General features: G+C 41.6%; 1 protein-coding gene across 2 annotated transcripts in view; it reads left to right on the top strand.

Annotated features, from left to right (window-relative positions):
* The first annotated feature begins 606 nt into the window (after positions 1-606).
* stk11 (serine/threonine kinase 11) overlaps positions 607-18151 on the top strand; it is a 28256-nt gene continuing 10711 nt past the window's right edge. For both annotated transcript variants that reach the window (XM_072669199.1, XM_072669198.1), the window contains exons 1-7: positions 607-755; positions 1886-2965; positions 10254-10337; positions 12865-12954; positions 13131-13263; positions 14550-14686; positions 15361-15488. In XM_072669199.1, the coding sequence (XP_072525300.1) occupies positions 2682-2965; positions 10254-10337; positions 12865-12954; positions 13131-13263; positions 14550-14686; positions 15361-15488 (856 nt within the window). In that variant the 5' untranslated portion in view covers positions 607-755; positions 1886-2681. The remainder of the gene's footprint in view (positions 756-1885; positions 2966-10253; positions 10338-12864; positions 12955-13130; positions 13264-14549; positions 14687-15360; positions 15489-18151) is intronic.

Genomic DNA, 18151 nt, shown 5'->3' with positions numbered 1-18151 from the left:
TTAAGCTTGTTGACCAGTTAGCTCTTGATCAGCACAGGTTATGTTTTCATTTCATCACGAGTTTGATGGTTTGGCCAACTGGACCAAGCTAGTTATCAGGCTGGTCATACTGGTTGACTAGTTAGGGCAAGCTAGTCATCCTGATGGACCAGCACTGTCACCACGGCTGGTCATGCTGGTCATCAGTGCTGGTTGACAAACTACGTTGGTAATGCCGGTCAACCAGTTTGGTCATACTGTCTGACTAGAATGGGTATGTTGGTCATGCTGGTGGTCAACTCAGCCAAACCATGGTCAACTCAAATGGTCAAGAGCTAGCTAGCATTAACTGCTCAACCAGCTTAACCATATGTTACCTTCCTATTATGTAAATAATATCACTATATATTGAGCTCAGTACATTTTATTTTATTTAGGTTTAAAGGTTATCCGGGAGCTGCCCAGTCCAAACTGTCCAGACCTTTATAAAGAATTAAAAAAAAAAAAAAATGACCACAGCATGCAGGGGAAGTGTGAAAGTGAGTGGTGCTAACACACTGACGTTGGGGAGGTTGGCATTTAGCGCGGAGTGAGTGAGAGTGAGAGAGAGTGAGAGAGAGAGGGGGGAGGTAAACAAGATGGCGACAGCCTTGAAGCAGCTGCATCAATAAAACCTGGAGCGAAGACACTCGTGTCTGGCTTTAGTGACAACACTAAAAGAGTTCAACCCCAGTTGTTTTAGCTAGGTCCAGGCTTCTTAGTGGCACCACACTGAGGTAAGACGTGGACGTTGTCGTGAGGACTCCCGTTGCCTGGCGGTTAGCTTAGCTTAGCTTAGCTTAGCTTGGCTCAGCTCTGTTCACTGGCTATGGCTATGCTAGCTAGCTAGCTAAGTGGCGGCCGGTTAGCCTCACTGACTGCTCATTCCGGCTGGCCTGGCTGCCCGCTTATATCCTTAAACCGGCGTGCTCGTTTTATTCGTACTGAAAAGAAATACAGGAGCTGTATGTTTAGTCCGGGTTCGTTATTTTGGTGATAGGTTGGCCGGGTTTGACAGCCAGCGCGAAGGCTGTCGCTGTTCGTTCGCCGCCGCCGCCGCTGTGCGGCCGCGAATTCGGGGCTGTAGCGGTTAGCTAGATAGCTCTGCCGTGAGTCTGACCATGGAGGATTAGCTGGGTACTGTAGCTAGGATAACCTTTCTCTCCCATGTGCTGTCTTAAGTCGCCGTGGCTTGTTTAATGGCTGTGTGCAGATCGCGAAGGTGGTTCTGTATTTTAACTCCTTATTTCGCTGTTGCGGTGAAGCTACAGTCAAAAGTAGCTAGCATAGCTAGCTCTCTCGTTTCTGCTCGACATTCTGGTTAGCTTGCCGCTAACGTAGCTAGCTAACTAGCTAACTAGCTTGTCAAACACTAAAGTCGCTGCCTAACTTGCTTACTTATGTTGACATTATTTCTAGAGGCAGACTGGCTAGCTTTACTACAGCTCCTTGATCAAAAACCCATCAGAATTGTGTTGTTAACGACGAGCGAAACGTTTTATTTAGCTAGCTACCTTTTCTTTCAACACCTCCTGCATGTACTTAGCTAGCTGAGCAACTCGCACAGTGCCTGGGCTTTACTGGTCAAGCATGTTTTAGCCTGGTCATGCTGGTAGTCCAGCTAAACCATCAACTTCTAATGAAAACCTAGCATAAAGCTTAAGCTGGCCTTTTTTGTTTGTTTATTTTTTAGCATGGCTTGCTAAAAGAATAGTCATTGATTTGATAGAAGTCCCTGCAGAACTTGCTTACTGATGTTGACATTATTTCTACAGTCAGAAATACAGTCTAGCCAGCTTTTACTGCAGCTGCTTGCTCAAGCCTGGTTTCTACAGATCATCTGATCATTTTGTCCCCTCTGTTGCAGGTCTCTTGGATGTTCTAGGGTGAGCACGGGTTGTGGTTTGCTGTAGGTGGTCATCCAGAAGAAGTTACCAGAAGGCACCAAAGAAGTGCTTGCTGTCATTGCGCTGGACCTACAAGAACATCATTGCTGTTATTGGACTGTGAAGATGTGTCTCGGCCTGGAGTATCTGCTGCTGTAGTGCACATCATCCATTGTGCAAAAGGAAAAGACTACAGGCCCAAGGCCGGATTTTCACCTCGGGAACTGCTTTTACTTTGCACTGGATATGTTGTCAGAGATGAATAAGGGCCCAGTCATACCAAATGTAGGCTAATACCAGCCTGCTCGCAATCGGACAGCATCTTTTGAACACAAAAGGCTGGTGCTGAGTGACGTAAGGTTTTCGCTTGGGTTTATTTTTCTCTTTTTTTCCCTTTTTTTTTTGTTTTTACTTCTGTCTTTTTATTTTTTGCACTGGACCTCCCTGGCTCCTTTCCCAGTGGAAACTCTGCTGAGCCCTCTTTCTTTCCCCTCTGGCACAACTGCCACTCATGTTTACTGTCCCTCTGTATCTGAGCCTGTTTGAAAGCAGTGCTGTTGCCGCCCTCATTCAGGCATGAATCATCTTTGATGCCGATCTAGTGGGTTCCTCTTCTCCCCCCTCCCCTCCCCCCAACCCCTAATCAGACTGAACTTCTGGATATAGAGCCCACCCCACACTAGCACCGGTGACCACCAGCGGTCGACTTGCACCGGAGTGAACTGTGGGAGAGTGAGTGAGGAGAACAAGACAGTGAGCAGGGGGTCGGGAGAGAAGATGAGCGTCGGCGAGCTTCAGCATCTGGACTACCTGACCGAGAATGAGCTTATGGGCATGGACACTTTCATCCACCGCATCGACTCCACCGAGGTGATCTACCAGCCACGGCGCAAGCGCGCCAAGCTGATCGGGAAGTACTTGATGGGGGACCTGCTGGGTGAGGGCTCCTATGGCAAGGTCAAGGAGATGCTGGACTCAGAGACTCTATGCAGGAGAGCCGTGAAGATCCTCAAGAAGAAGAAGCTCCGGAGGATCCCCAACGGAGAGGCCAATGTGAAAAAGTAAGTACAGAACATTGTGGCATCTAAGAAAAGGGGAGGGTCTGCATTTTGGTGGTCTTTTCTTACTTTCGCTCTCTTGCCCTTACCCCATCACACACAGCATTCTTTCAATCCATCCATCAGTCTTCCTTTTTGCTTTCTCTCTCTGGCTCGTGTTACTGCAGTATGCTACTTGATGACTGCGCTGTATCTAAAAAAAAAAAAAAATCCAGTTTCAGCACTACAATCCCAACAGGCTGATGTACTGTGTGTCGTGGCAGAAGGGGGGGGGTAGCTAGAAAGGTGAAGCAATGACCAGTTCATTCTGTGATCTGCTGCAAAACATGCCTCTGTCATTTTGTAAAGCAATACTCAGCAGGCGTACTGTCCTGTCAGATCTCAATAAAACTCCCAAACTCTGCGGCAAAACTTTGAGGCCCGCAGGGCTGGAATAATATTATACCACCATTCCTTTATAGTAGTCCTGAATCCAAATGAACAGTATGTACAGGTTTTTTTTTTTTTTTTTTTTTTTTTCCTCTTTGTGTGGAAAATTTATGAAAACTTCAGAAACGGGATTAGCATTTAATGGCAGAGTACGCAGAGTATTCTACGGGTCTGTCTTTTTCAGCTGTTTGTTTTCATAGAACAGCGATTTAATGTCTCTGATAAGCAAACCATAGAAACACTAATCTCTTGGAGATTTAGGAAAAACACTGGGTAACTCATGACATAATTTGGTTGATAATCAGCCTGCGTATTGAATCACTACATAGGGATTGTTGGATCATGTGAACACCTTTCATGGTTATCGTCGTCGCCATCATCATCATTATTCATCAAAACACCCAACCAAACTCACATGGGTCATCTGTCATTAGTTAGGACGCTCATGTGAGAGTTCAGCTTTCTGCAAGATCAGAATTTAAAATTCCACAAAAATGTTTTACAAACAAGATGTAGTTTTTAATATCCTGAACTTTGTGATGCCTCCTTTTGCAAGGAGCCGTTTGATTTTTAATCACATCATGCAGCTTAATTAAAATGCTGCTGTGTGGAGCCTCGGGGTGCCTCTTTAAATAGCGTTGTGGGTTTGGACCTACATCACAGATCCTCCCTTGCTCATATTTGCGTGAGAGTTTGTGTGTTCCCTCTTTATCTGTGTCGTCTCACAGGCGGAGAAATGCTCAAGGACGGGAAAGAGAGATAGTTGGAGCAGTTTTGTTTTCGGTTGGTGCTCAAAACTAGGGATTAGCTGCTCGGAACTCAAGATATTGGCTGATCGAGCAGAGCGGTGCTGTGTTGGGGCACTTGAGTTTCGTGGTGGCACTGGTGTGAATAAACTGGTGCTGGGCAGTGTTGATATTAATTCAGCATCGCAGAATGCTGAGTGTGTTGTGGATATCGCCAGTGCTTAAAGAACGCTGAGCAACTGCACATTTCATTAGAGAAAGTGTAACTAGTGCAGTTTAATAAGATGGAGTGCAGCAGATTTTGAATAGAAATCACTGTACTCAATATGGGAGAGTATCTGAATAGCAGTGAGAATCTAGTGCTACGGATGCATTTTGTATTGTGAGGAAATATTGTGTATCGTGAAATTGCCTTTAAATATTGTGATATATTTTTAATATTTACACCAAACACATTTTCTGTAATGATTCCTTTCTGTAGATCTTTTATTATTATTTGTATAAATGTCTTTTTTTTTAAGAAGAAGAAGAAGAAGAAAAGTGACCTTCATTTTGACCTGTCAGATCAGATCATTGGTAAGGAAAACAAACTCCGTAGCAAGACAGGCCATACTATTTCACTAGTCTTATAGAGACAGGGTGTGTTTAGGCCACGCCCATGCTGTAGGGCAAAACGACTCTTTGCTTTCCATTGATTTGTATTGCAGACTCCATCGTTGGGTTCAAACTAAAATGGTAAACATGTCAAAATGCTGTTGCCTGGTGGGTTTCAGGGCAAATCAGATTAAAACCCCTGATATAGACTGAGCCAAAAGGACGTCAGAGCTGCCTTAAAGCTATCCACAGATAGGAGGGCTTCTTAGCCTCAGGCCAGGTTAAGACTGAGCTCGCACAGGGACTTGATGGCACTATCAGGCTATTGCAGGCTAGATTTGTTACAGGATCGGATCAGATTCCTTCTTTTTGCCCAGTCATCCCTCACCTCCAACGTCCTGTCACCTCTCCGCTTCACCGCAGAATTTAGCAGCTGGGTACCAGGACGGATGGAAGGTCCCAATGTGGCACCATAGCCGGCCACTCACTCTTACCCTGCCCTACCGACACAACTTCTAGCCGACTGCCACAGCAGTCTGGGGCTCATTTAGAATCTTCAAATGATCTGGTATCTCAAATCATAAAAACCTAAAAATCCATCTCAACACTGAGTGTGTTCCCATGATAATTAAAGAAATTTTGCTCACCAGTGTTGGAGGGCTGTCAGGCACACTATTAGAATATTAAGGCCACGCCCAGACCGTTCTTAGAGGGGTGGTGATCTTTAATACCAATGTTTATTTTTATACAAAAAGATTTAATCAAAATACGTTGCCAGGGGATTTAAGGCTAAATAACTGATACCTTGATCAATTTAGAAAATCAGTACCACTGAGCACTCGAAATTGAGGCTGAGCGAAAGAAGCCTGCGTCCTTCCCCAAGCCTTATATGGGCTTAGCTGGGATGCCGTAGTAGCCTCCTCATTCACAGCAGCAATTAGCATTCCTGCTTCCCAGAGGCCGCGTGCCCTGACTGGCAGACACAAACATACACACTTTGGAGGGGAATTGGCATTGCGTAACCCCACTCCCGTTCCCATAGTTGCTTCTGCGGAATGCCATGCCGGAAGGGAGGAAGGAAGGGGGCAGAGCTGCTGGCCTTGACCAACACGATTGAGGTCAGTAGACTAGGACAAGAGAGACTTGCACTGCTCAATAAAACTGGATATAATTGAGCAATATTTCTGTGTGGTTCTTCTCACTGCAGGGGTAGACTTTGTGGCTTTTCTTAGACGTCTGTGTAGTTGTGACCTAGAAATGGGATCTCACATGATTCTTCACTCTTTGATTGGTGTGGAAGTTGGTTGTAAAAGATGTGAGCAGGTTTGGGTGATCAGATCAGTGGTTTTAGCAAATGAATGTTACAGTGGCTGGTACAGCTTAGTGGATGACCCTGCACTCTACATGTGGAAGACTGCAATTCGGGTTCCCTACCCAAGCAAGAACACCTCACTATTCTGTGGGCAAAGCTTGTAGGAGTGTTTGGGAAGCTTATTCAAACAAGAAATTAGAAACTGCTTTTTAAGATGACGTACATGCTCCTAATTTCTTCATGGAAAACCTCACTTAATTTCTCATTGCTTTCTGTAAAAACCCAATTATTTACAGTCAGATTGTTGCTTTGGATTAGGGATATTAGACAATTTTAGTATATGAAAGTATTACAATAGTATGTTTTACAATTGTGTGCATGTATGTGTGTATATTAGAGGAACTTGCTGAGTCACAGTGGCTGTAGTGGTGATGTGAACTAAATGGCGAAAGCATTCAGTGCTTATAAAAGCCGACGGCTGTCACATAAAATGGATTCTAGTATATGGATCCATCCTGTTCACCAAGAGAGAGCTTGGTCAGAAAGCTGTGCTTTCTGGGGTTCTCAGCCACGGATGGCTGTGGCATCACTGGGATCAAATCAAAGATGACCGGGTCTATGCTTAGACTCCTCCACCACTCTGCAGCCCCTGAAGCGTATTTTAAAAGCAGGTCATGGTGCCCTGTGTGAGGTTGTAAGGCCATATAGTCCTTAAAACAATGTTTTTCAGATGTAACCCTCTTTCCCCCATTATTAGGTTCACATTTTGCCTAGGGAATAACCTTGACCATGTGTGCACTGTAGACACTGTGACGCCTGGTTCCTATCACCACCACTGGAATTTAGTGAATTGTGAACTTCTGAATGCCCTCCCCTCTGAAACTAGTACAGAGCGTCTTGGCTAAACTGGTTGTCACCCTGAATAGATCAGATAGTACACTGCTGGCTGTCACCGTCGCCATCACTGTCGACTGGCCTGCTCCTTTCTGTTTCTGTGGCATTATCAGTGATGGGAACAGACAGAGCTCACTGATAGACACATAGCATTTCAGGTGTGTGTGTGTGTGTGTGTGTGTGTGTGTGTGTGTGCGCCAACACTCTTCTCCTTGCAGCTATTTTTGTCTGTGGAAATGCAGTCTGGCTCTCTTGTGCCCCCCCCCCCCCTCCGTTTCTTTTTAGATGCCTGAGTATCTAACAGTAATTTTGGCTCTGTCTGCTATGCCAGTTTTCCCCAGGGATCAGTTCATACTATACAATTCAGAACTGCAGCGTTGAATGAATATCTATAATGATCTTCTTCCGTTGGTCAGTTGCTGCTTTTGGAGGAAGGCTGCTTGATATATTGGTGGCTGATGCATTATTTGCTGATGAATAGGAAAGATGTAATTGTTATTGATCCAATATGGGAATTGCAACTGATAGCTTGGTGCCCTATTTTTGCTTGTGCATGCTCTGATGCGCTTGTAGTCATGCTCGAATGCTTCAAAGTGACTGTGGTCAGGCTGGAAATGTTTGTTTTTAGCACAGGGAAAAGCAGTGTGATAAATGTCCATCCAAGGTACGGTTACTAAATACTTTGAACTTATAAAAGTTAGTTATTTAAACACACATTGCAGTGAATTGTGGGGCCTGATCTAAGGAGGAGGCTGCAACTAGCTTTAGCAGCTTGCGTATGTTCATTGCATTTTCCATTGACTATACAATCAATGATAACGCCTCAGACAGCTCTGTGAATCTCGCCATGGTGATGGCACTCACTTCAACAGTCTCGAGTAAACCAAACGAAATGTCTGAGGGTGTGTCCGAAATGCAGGCTAATTGGTAATACTAACCAGTGAATACGTAGTTTGTAATAGATAAGTGTCAAAGTTGAGTACCAAAATATCCACAAGACATACTTACTTATTGGCATTGTAATCCCACAATGCAGTGCGAAATAAAAGGGCAGGGCTTCTCATGTCTGTAATAATTTAAGGGAATGGGTGGAAAACGAGACAAGTTTAACAGCTGCTGGAGAACTTGCTGTAACTCATGTTGGCACAGCGACGATGAAGAGTGCTGCCAGAGATTTTGGGCCCTGTGAAAAAACATATTACACAACTTGCGGGGCCTTGGAGTCGCGGGGCCTTGAAGTCGCCACTCTTTCATGTAATGTTATATAAATCTAATCTTAGGCTCAAATTTTTCTGGACTTAAAGTTTTATGGACTCATGCAGGTAAAAGTGTGTGAATTGCTTGACCAGTGTCTTACTGAACTATCGCCTGTGGTTCATGTATAGTTCGGGACAATGTTTTGTTATCAGAAGAGAAATGGTCCTACCAGTTATGCCCACTAGCAGCTGAAGTGGCTGATCTTTTATAAAGCCTAGTAAAATTCATCGCAGCTTTGTAAAGATTAACAGAAACAATGCAGTTGTATGAAAGAGGGGGAAAGTAAGTGTTGAGTCAGTTTAATTGGGTGTTCTGTGTAAATGTTCTGTGATTCACCCAAGTTTTGTTGATGTGACTTGGGTAAGACCGAATTCTTGGGTATCAAGTACATGTGTGTTGTTTACTTTATACAGGAAGACAATAAACTACTTGCTGCAGCCTCATGTTTTGGAAGTACCCCTTTCAAAAGTCTTTGGTTGAATGTTGCAACTGTGCTGTTTGTGGATGTCCACCCTCTTCCTTTCTCACAGCTCTCGCTACCATTCCTTCTGCTGCTCTCTCTGCCATTGCAACACAATTACTGTACTATGTTCTTGTCATTTACTCTGTTTACTAGTTTTTCAACTGGTTCAGAAAGTGCAGAAGTGAACGTTTGCATGATTTTCAGTTTGCACAGACTTGATTAGGACAGTGTTCCAAAAAATAAGAGTCTTTTTGGTTCATATTTCCAATTAAATACCTAATCGATATGCACTGATATGGGAATGTGCCCCTCTGCTGATCTGATGGTTGTGGGTTTTTATATATCTATATATATCTGGATGGGATGGGATGGATGTGTATGTATGTCTAAATGTTTGGGCACCCCTTCTAATGCCATTGTTGCACCCGTTTCTGACACAGATGTACTTCTTCAGTTGTGTGATTTCTTATGTGGAGGGAATTTGTTTTCAGTATATTGGACATAAAAGCTCTTAAACAGGGCAAAATGGTAGTGTCTGCTGTTATTTTATGCCAACCATGTTAGAATGATATCCTACCTGGAGGCTCCCCACTGTGCATTTCTGTGATAATGACCATGTTGTCCTGTTTGACAGCTGAAACAATAAATAAACTAGGCCACAAATCACAATATGATTTATAATGCCACAAATGTGCTGTTATATAAATATACAGTGCTCTTTATTGCTGTCAGAATGCTCTGGTCCACAGGGTATCGCTGCAGGGTTATTAAGCTGCCACATATGTGGTGTTATATAAACATGTGGTGCTATAATGAATACATGATTGAATACATTGTTGGACATGTGGTATTTCCACATGGCATTTCCACCGGCCTGTCTGATGTTATGTTGGCAGTACTGCATGAATGCCAGTGAATGCCTCACAGAGCGTTCAGGATTTGCCCGTCTGCTAACATGCGTGCAGTAGATGTTTTTAGAATGTGTTTGCTTGCAGGCACTGGGCTGTACTCTTGCTAAACTGGACTGATTTTTTTATTTGTTGTGGCTGCAAGCGAAACCTGAGGGCAGCAGATCACAGTTTAAACGTGTTTGCGTCTAAATGGGACCTGACGTCCTCGCTGCACTGCTCTAAATGTGGCCTTTTCGCTTGCTCTCTCGAACCCATGCACAGATTCACATTCACATTTATCTCGCCACAGAGTCAATCATCGTCTAAAAAGGTTTTCTCAGACCAAAGAGAGGACGCCTTTTAAAATTTTTTTTTTTTTTTTAATTGCATCCGATCCATCTGCTTGCTTTGGGCCTGGACTTTCAGCCACATGAACTAATTAAACAAAAACTCTAGAGGAATTAATTACATCAGTGATATATTAACAACACTCTGGGCTGTTTTTCCAGACAGGGATTGATCCTAGCGCTGAATTCAATAACATAATGACTGCAGCTTCTCTGGTGATGATCCTTTTACTTAAATGTGGACTAGACCAGAGTAGAACTACCTCATCTGTCCACTGTTTCTCTGCAGGAATATGAAGGCTTGGTTTTAATGCAGTGTTTTAATCTTTGTCTTTGTGTTCCCCCCCCCCCCCTCTCAGGGAGATTCAGCTGCTACGAAGACTACAGCATAAAAATGTGATCCAGTTGGTGGATGTGTTGTACAATGAAGAGAAGCAGAAAATATATCCTTTACTGTGTATATTTCTATTCTTTTTCTCTCTCACTCTCCCCACCTCCTTTCTGCTGACGCAAGTGTGATCTCATTGCTGCTTTCACTCGCACATACACACACACACACACACACACGCTGCTGCTGCTGTTGATAACTGCACCTTCTGCATCTGTATTCACACTGGAGTCTGAGCTAACTCTCTCAAAATGCTCCTAGAATATTTATTGTGTGGTATTTATACAGAAACCACAATTTGCCTTTTAAATGTCCTCTTATCTAAGTGAGCTGCTATCACCCAGTGGCTGCCTCTGTGTCAGATTGATTGCAGGGAAGAGCAGTTTTACTCACGAATGTGACACAGATTTATTACTGCTACTGAGGGCCTGTCAACCTCTTTGCCGTCATATCTATTGTGAAATCTAGTGTATAGTGAGTGGATGGTGACCGGTTCTAAGCTGCAGTTGTCATATCTGAGACTAATGGTTTAATGAAATAATAAAATTCACTGTACTAGATTACTTAAAAGCCTTGTAATTTGTGTAGAAGAGACAAAGGCCTAAGAGAAAACTATTAATGGGCATTGGTTCTGCTGGAAATACTGGGGAGCAGAGTGCTCAACATGGTGCGTGAAAGGCATACACTGTAGAGTGGTTTAAAGAAAGTGACTGCCCTGACTCATTCAGGTCTCCATATTATGACAGCTCTTTCTTATGCAGTCATTTTGCTCAAAAGATTTAAGTGTGTGTTGTACCAGCAAAGTGAAAAGTCGATAGGACGTGACGTCTCTGGCGAGATTAGAACATGTTGTGCACGATAAAGCACTAAGAGCCTCAGGCAAGCCTTAATTAGATCTGTAGAATAAGTAAATGATGTGTCCGTTTACTTAATCTTTTTTGTTCATGTTTTAGTTAAAAAGACGTTTGCCTTGTTTTTGTTAATTGTTTTTCCCTGAGGTCCACTTAGGACTTTTCGTGATGATTTAATGTGGGTTTATGAACCAAAATCCATCGTAATACATTTTTCCATGACCGTTTTCCCAAGCTCTCGTTTAGTTCTGTTAAAAACATGATGATTTTCTGTGCTTTAAAGTTTTGGGAAAAGTAAGAAATTCATCTTCCACAATTGCCTTAAGGCCAATTTGTGCATCTGCATTGACTCTACATCATAAGCATGTAACTACACATCACAACGATGCAGATTTTCCTTTACCGCCACTTTTAAATTCATTTGGACAAACTGATTGGGTCCGGTGGCCGTTTAGAACATCTCCTTCGATTGTTCTCTCTCCTTTATGCCTATATACAGCTATTGGTGTCAGTCTTTAAACCACTCTACAGTGTATGCCTTTCTCGCACCATGTTGAGCACTCTGCGCCCCAGTATTCCCAGCAGATTCAATGCCCATTAATAGTTTTCCCTTAGATCAGGCCTTTCTTTCTTCTATACGAATTACAAGGCTTTTAAGTAATCTAGTACAGTGAGTTCCACAGATTTCATTAAACCTTTAGTCTTCGATATGACAACTACATCTTAGAACCGGTCACCATCCACTCACTATACACTAGATTTCACAATAAATATGATGACCGGCAACATCAGAACATCTGCTTCGATGTTCTCTCTCCTTTATGCCTTGCAGATATTTTATGTTGTTCAACACCTATTAGTGTCAGTTGCCGTCGTTTGTAGTACGTTAAGAAATTCAGCACAGTGGCCTAGAAAAAATTGGACTGATGTTCACACTTGGAGGAGAACACTAATTGCCAATTGTGTTATATAAGCTTCTTGTGCTGGCTAGCATGGAGCTGATTGTATGGGCGAGAGGAAGGCCCACCCTACCTCACCCCATTTGCAAATCTCTCCTGATATGCGGCCAAGGGTTTTGGACACGCCGGTGACCTGCTATTCAGAGGAGGTTTTTGAACCATTCCAAAACAAAATCCTGTTGGTGAGATCATATTCCAGTATAACTAAACCTTGCTTCAGGCTACACTCTAAGCTAAAACCTTCTGCTGACCATCGTAATGATGGTGGAACCCTTTTAGTGTTACATGAAACCATCTACAAAAGGGTTTCCACTAATCCAAAGAACAGTTTAAGCATCTGTTATCACATTTCTATAAAGCACTATTGCATTTACTACAGAACCCATGGGAAGGGGGGAGGGGTAGGTATGTGGCTTGTTAGCACTATCACACAACTCCACTTATGTCCCAAGAATAGAACTGTCAACATGACTTGGCCATCTACACTAAACTACCCATAGCAGAGTCATTCAGCGTGTTGCTAACAGGCAAATAATGAGTAAAGCCGCCTCTGTGCACTGGGCGATGCCTGCTTATTAAAGATGGCCTACATGACCCCGTCACTCCTGTTTATTCAAAATGTTAAGTGTTGTAGACTGCAGTTATTCAGTTACTCACACTCGTGTTCTTTGAAATGCCGGTTGTCTGACTGCAGAGTTTCTTGTTTGATTTTTCTGGTCTACTTTTGTTCTACACCACAATGGCTTCGATTCTTCCTTGACCGCGCCGGCACGTATATGGTGATGGAGTACTGCGTTTGCGGCATGCAGGAAATGTTGGACAGTGTTCCAGAGAAAAGGTTTCCAGTATTTCAAGCTCACGGGTAGGCTCACGGCTCCCTTTCATGACTTCTAACAGAGCTAAATGTTGCCTCATGCAGAAAGTGGTGCAAGCTTTCCAGAAGGTTTTAGTTGAAGGCAATTCAAATTTTACTGGTGAGATTTTCAGTTGCCAAGTTTTCCAGTGTGTGATTCATTCTTTTTCTTTGCCGTCTCTCAGGTACTTTTGCCAGCTCTTGGATGGCCTTGAATATTTGCACAGCCAGGGAATCGTTCACAAAGACATTAAACCAGGGAATTTGCTGCTGACCACAGATGGGGCTTTGAAGATCTCAGACCTGGGTGTAGCAGAGGTGAGATGGGCATGTTTGCATGTAACCACACCCCTTATTGGAGATTATTATGTATTGCGGTGGGTTGGGGGGGGGGGGGGTGCTGTCATGCACAACTATCATCTCCATTATTGCCATATTGCACTTTTTGACATAATGTGAATTTATCCAGTTGAAATGCTAGAATTAGAATATTTTACGTTGACATTCATTAGAAGATTTGTTTCTTTCCCTTGTCCTGTAAAGCTATTTTGGAAATACAAGGTTTTATGTTACAAACCAATGCAAACAATTGCCAAAGGAATTTATAGCTCTTTTTTCTTCTGTATAGTCAGCTCACAAGTAAAAATAAATAAATGTACAATACATATACTGTTTTATGAGCTTAAAACTATGAAGGCAATGAAATGCTCTTTAAAAAAAAAAAGTAAATTTTCTGATTTCTGTTGATTTGATTTAATTTTGTTTGGTTTATAAGTTAAAAAAAATGTTAAAAGCATACTTTGTAAAGGAATCACACTGACAACATTTTATTGTTTTCAAGAAATTAATGTTTTCATCCTCTTAAACCCTTAAGGACCTATACATGGGATCACAGTTTATCAGAATCAGAAATACTTTATTGATCCCAGGAGGAAAATTGCTGTTACAGTTGCAATCATTTGTGTAAGAATAAACACTCTAAAAAATAAAAGGTAAAACAAAAAGAGATTAAACAGATAAATAGGAAAACACAAAAAAACACAAACAGGAGCTTCTGTAATGGGCTGCATTCTCCTAATTTCAATCTCAAAACTATGTAATTTACATATTTCATAGTGTCTGTTGAATGCTTTAAAATACACTACCAAATAGGCACATCTTTATTATCATATTTTAAGCTAACAACAACTCTCTAAACTATCACCACTCATTTAAAAGAGGGTAAACTGACTCCAGATCAGCATTTCGAATCTGAAACACATAATATACATGTGTACCAATTGCTCAGTGACCTTTTCAGTCAGGGAACCAAATAATCATAGTTAAGGACAAAGCAACTTAATGGCTGACATTTGAGCAAAGACGTGTGATCCACAGAGTGTTAATTTACAGCTAATTGGTGGCCACACTGCCAAAAGTCCTCCAGAGAAAGAGCCCTTATTCGGCCACTCGTATGAGTCATTTCCATCTCCCCGCTGTAAACGTTTAACAAATGCGTCACGAAAACTGAGACACTTTTCTAACTCCACCCTCTGGGGTCTCTCTAAAGTTTGCAGTGTGTTTTTATGTAACCCTTTTAACCCCTCACTTGCTCTGTACCCCAGGCTCTTCACCCGTTTGCAGAGGACGACACGTGCTGGACGAGTCAGGGCTCGCCGGCATTCCAGCCGCCCGAGATCGCCAACGGCTTGGACACCTTTTCAGGGTTTAAAGTGGACATCTGGTCCGCCGGGGTCACACTGTGAGTGGCACATGAGCACAGAGCAGGCAAAGTAGTTGGTGGATGTGGGCGGCCAGATGTTTTTTCTGAAGAGGCTAAACAGTAAAAGTGTATTTAATAGGAAAATAACAATCTATTTTTTTCAGATATTTCAAAATACTTAATTGGAAAACTGAGAATCCTTAAAGAAGGCATAGTTTTTATAAAATGGCATATAAATCTGTGAATCCATCAGGCCCTGTGAAAGAAATTCACTGAGAAAATGGAAAACGTTAATAACTTGAATACTTGGCTTGCATACTATTAGCCCTGAGTCAGAAATGCACATGTAGACATGCCTGATGGCTACTGTGAGCACAGTTATAGTTATAGTGTAGTTTTAAGCCTAAATCTGATCTTAGGTCTGAGCTGTTTTCATCTGGCATTCCGAGAACAGATACAATCAAAGAACAACAAAGACAGTGACCTGCTGACGACCTGTGACCAATGCATCCGCTTCTGCAGAACCATGGAAAACTGTGCCAAGATGGCGTTGCTAGTGAACTTCAGAATTTCAGAAATCATTTATGGTTTTACTGCGGTGGATCAAATCTAGAGCTTCTAGGGAAATTTGTTGAAAATATAAAGCCTAAAATGGCACAGAACATCCTTTGTGTTGCTCTGTAGCACTAAACTGTCTTTCTCTCTCACTGCAGATACAACATTACGACGAGCCTGTACCCGTTTGAGGGAGATACCATCTATAAGCTATTTGAAAACATTGGCAAGGGAGATTACACTATTCCGGAGGAGTGTGGCCCGCTGCTGACAGACCTATTGAGAGGTATGCAGGCTGTTCTCATTGACTCCAGCTACAGTCAGTTATGTGTCAATCATGGGATTTTACTAAATATGGGACTGGATTCACGAAAGTGCCATAGGATGTTTTAAACTTTTGTTAGAAAAATTCTGAACGGTGAACTTTCATAAAAATAATATTTTCTTAAACATTTTCTGGCTTATAAAAACATTCCATTTAAATAGTCAAATTAGTAGAATCAGTATCTAATTTTAATTAGGTTAAAAATGAAGATTTATTTTCTCCTCCTTTCCACTGCGCTGATTTAAATAAAAAATGTCTCTGGTCATTTATGATAAGTTGTGAAAAGCAGCATAAATAGCTACATTAAAAAAGAACGTCTTGAGAACATCTAGGAAATCAAGACTTTCCTAATAGAATATTTGAGAAATATTAAATTTTATTACATTTAGTTACATTTGTTTTCCCCCAAGAATTGCATTTAAGAACAGCAGGCCTCACAAAAATGTTCCTAAGAATTTACTTACATTTGTTTTTGAGAAAAGTCTAAACAAAAAGCCTACTTCATTCATGATGTTTTAATAGTTATTAGCATTTATGCTCTTATAATGATGGATCCCACTCTCCTCATAGACGAAACAAATTCCAAATATAATAAAAAGAATACATAATAAGAACATAGGCGAATGTCTGAATCAACAGCTCTTCAGACAAAATATGCAATGGGCCAATATATCTGTAATTTGAGCCGATCCTGAGAGCCGATTAGATCATATTCACGAGTTAAGGATTACAGCAGCTCTGCATGTGGCTCCTCGGTCACAGGACACTGCAGTTCCTTATTCAACTGCTAGATGGTACTACGGAGCTGACACACGACTGCAGAAACCCATTAAAGTCAGTGTTGTGCTCCACTCCATGTGCTGTAGATTTTATTGTATATGACTTTAACTCATGAATCTGTAGAATGTTTAAAAGTAACATGCCTCACGGGGAAAGCAGAGTAAAGACTTTTAACATTGGCGTTTTATATATAGTTGATTCCAAAAGTCCTGTCATCTGTTATATATATTATATACCCACTGTTTATGATCGACCAATCAAGCTGAAAGATGCTGAAATCCCTCAAAACACTGAACTGTCCATTTTTAACCTTAAGATTCTTCATAAGTTGGAGCTCTTAGGAGAGCTTTTGCGCATCCAGCCCCTGGTCACTGTCTTTAATATTTTATCCACAGAATAACCTTCACTGAGTCACGAGTTTGGATTCTACACATTCAATCGACACCACATTTAGTTTTGTTAGAGGAGATATTATGATCTAAATGATGATACAATTATTAATTATTTAATAGTTTTTCTTTATTGAAACAAATGGAATCAAATCTGAAATGCAGGCTTGATGGTGTAAATGCAGAATTTAGGCTGAAATGTAGATGTAGGTCATTGTGTAACTCTCTGTGTAGTTACATACGTAGTTTACATTTGACTAGCAAAGCAGTATAAAGACAGTATAAAAAAAGCAGTATAAAGACCGTATAAAAAAAAAAGCAGTATAAAGACCGTATAAAAAAAAAAGCAGTATAAAGAGTGTATAAAGACCGTATAAAAAAAGCAGTATAAAGACAGTATAAAAAAAGCAGTATAAAGACAGTATAAAAAAAGCAGTAATAAAGACAGTATAAAAAAAGCAGTAATAAAGACAGTATAAAAAAAGCAGTAATAAAGACAGTATAAAAAAAGCAGTAATAAAGACAGTATAAAAAAAGCAGTATAAAGACAGTATAAAAAAAAGCAGTAATAAAGACAGTATAAAAAAAAGCAGTATAAAGGAGAAAGGCCTAGGGCTCGGTTTTGTCTTCAGTACAGCGTTCGTTACATTGGTTAGAGGGGGGCTGGACTAGCGTTTGTTTCTGGAGAACAGTGAGTGCGTTTCATGACTTTGTACAGCAGGTGGAGCTGTGCCATCACATCTCTGTAAGCATGTTCTGTCCCTCCATGAGTTTCCAGAGAGCCTCTAAACATGCATTAGTGGGTCTTATGCTCATTCCTGACTAAGATTTAGCTCTAAGGAGATGAAATCTGAAGCTCAGGTCTGGAAAGTACACAATCTGAGTTTGAAATCTGAGCTGAAAGCTTTTTGGAAGCCGACTTCTCTTCTGTTCTCTCTTGTATATAAACATAAGAATATGGTGTCAGGCATTCTTGTTTGAGATCTGAATATTTAAGCTCAGCAGGTATTATTAGATGGCATTAGTTATACACAGTGGTTGTTTAGGACATGTAGTGGATGTGGGAGAAGAATGTAGTGTCTTGTTCAGGGACTCTTATTGCTGTAACGTGGTGTTCTTACCTGGTGGGGAATCAAACCCCAGTCTGCCTTGTGCTCTTTCTTCTTATCCTTTCTGTCTCTGTCTTTCTGACTTTCGTTATTTGCATCGGCCTGTCTGTCTCTCTTTCTGCCTTTTTACTTTTTGTCTTTCATTATTTGCTACTGTCTATTTTCTGTCTGTCTGTGGTGGGGTAATGTAATTTTACTCTAGGAATCACACTGGATAAGAAATCTCAGCATATATGACTGAGAGCGGGTGCTACTGTATACGCGTGCTGCCATCCCCTCCATAAACAACCAAAAATATCCAGCCCACAGTATTATCACAACCACTGTGCCCACTGGTTAAGTATTA

Source organism: Salminus brasiliensis, chromosome 23, assembly GCF_030463535.1.
Source record: "Salminus brasiliensis chromosome 23, fSalBra1.hap2, whole genome shotgun sequence".
In the NCBI taxonomy this organism is placed as follows: Eukaryota; Metazoa; Chordata; class Actinopteri; order Characiformes; family Bryconidae; genus Salminus; species Salminus brasiliensis.
This window is presented reverse-complemented; position numbering and strand designations above follow the sequence as displayed.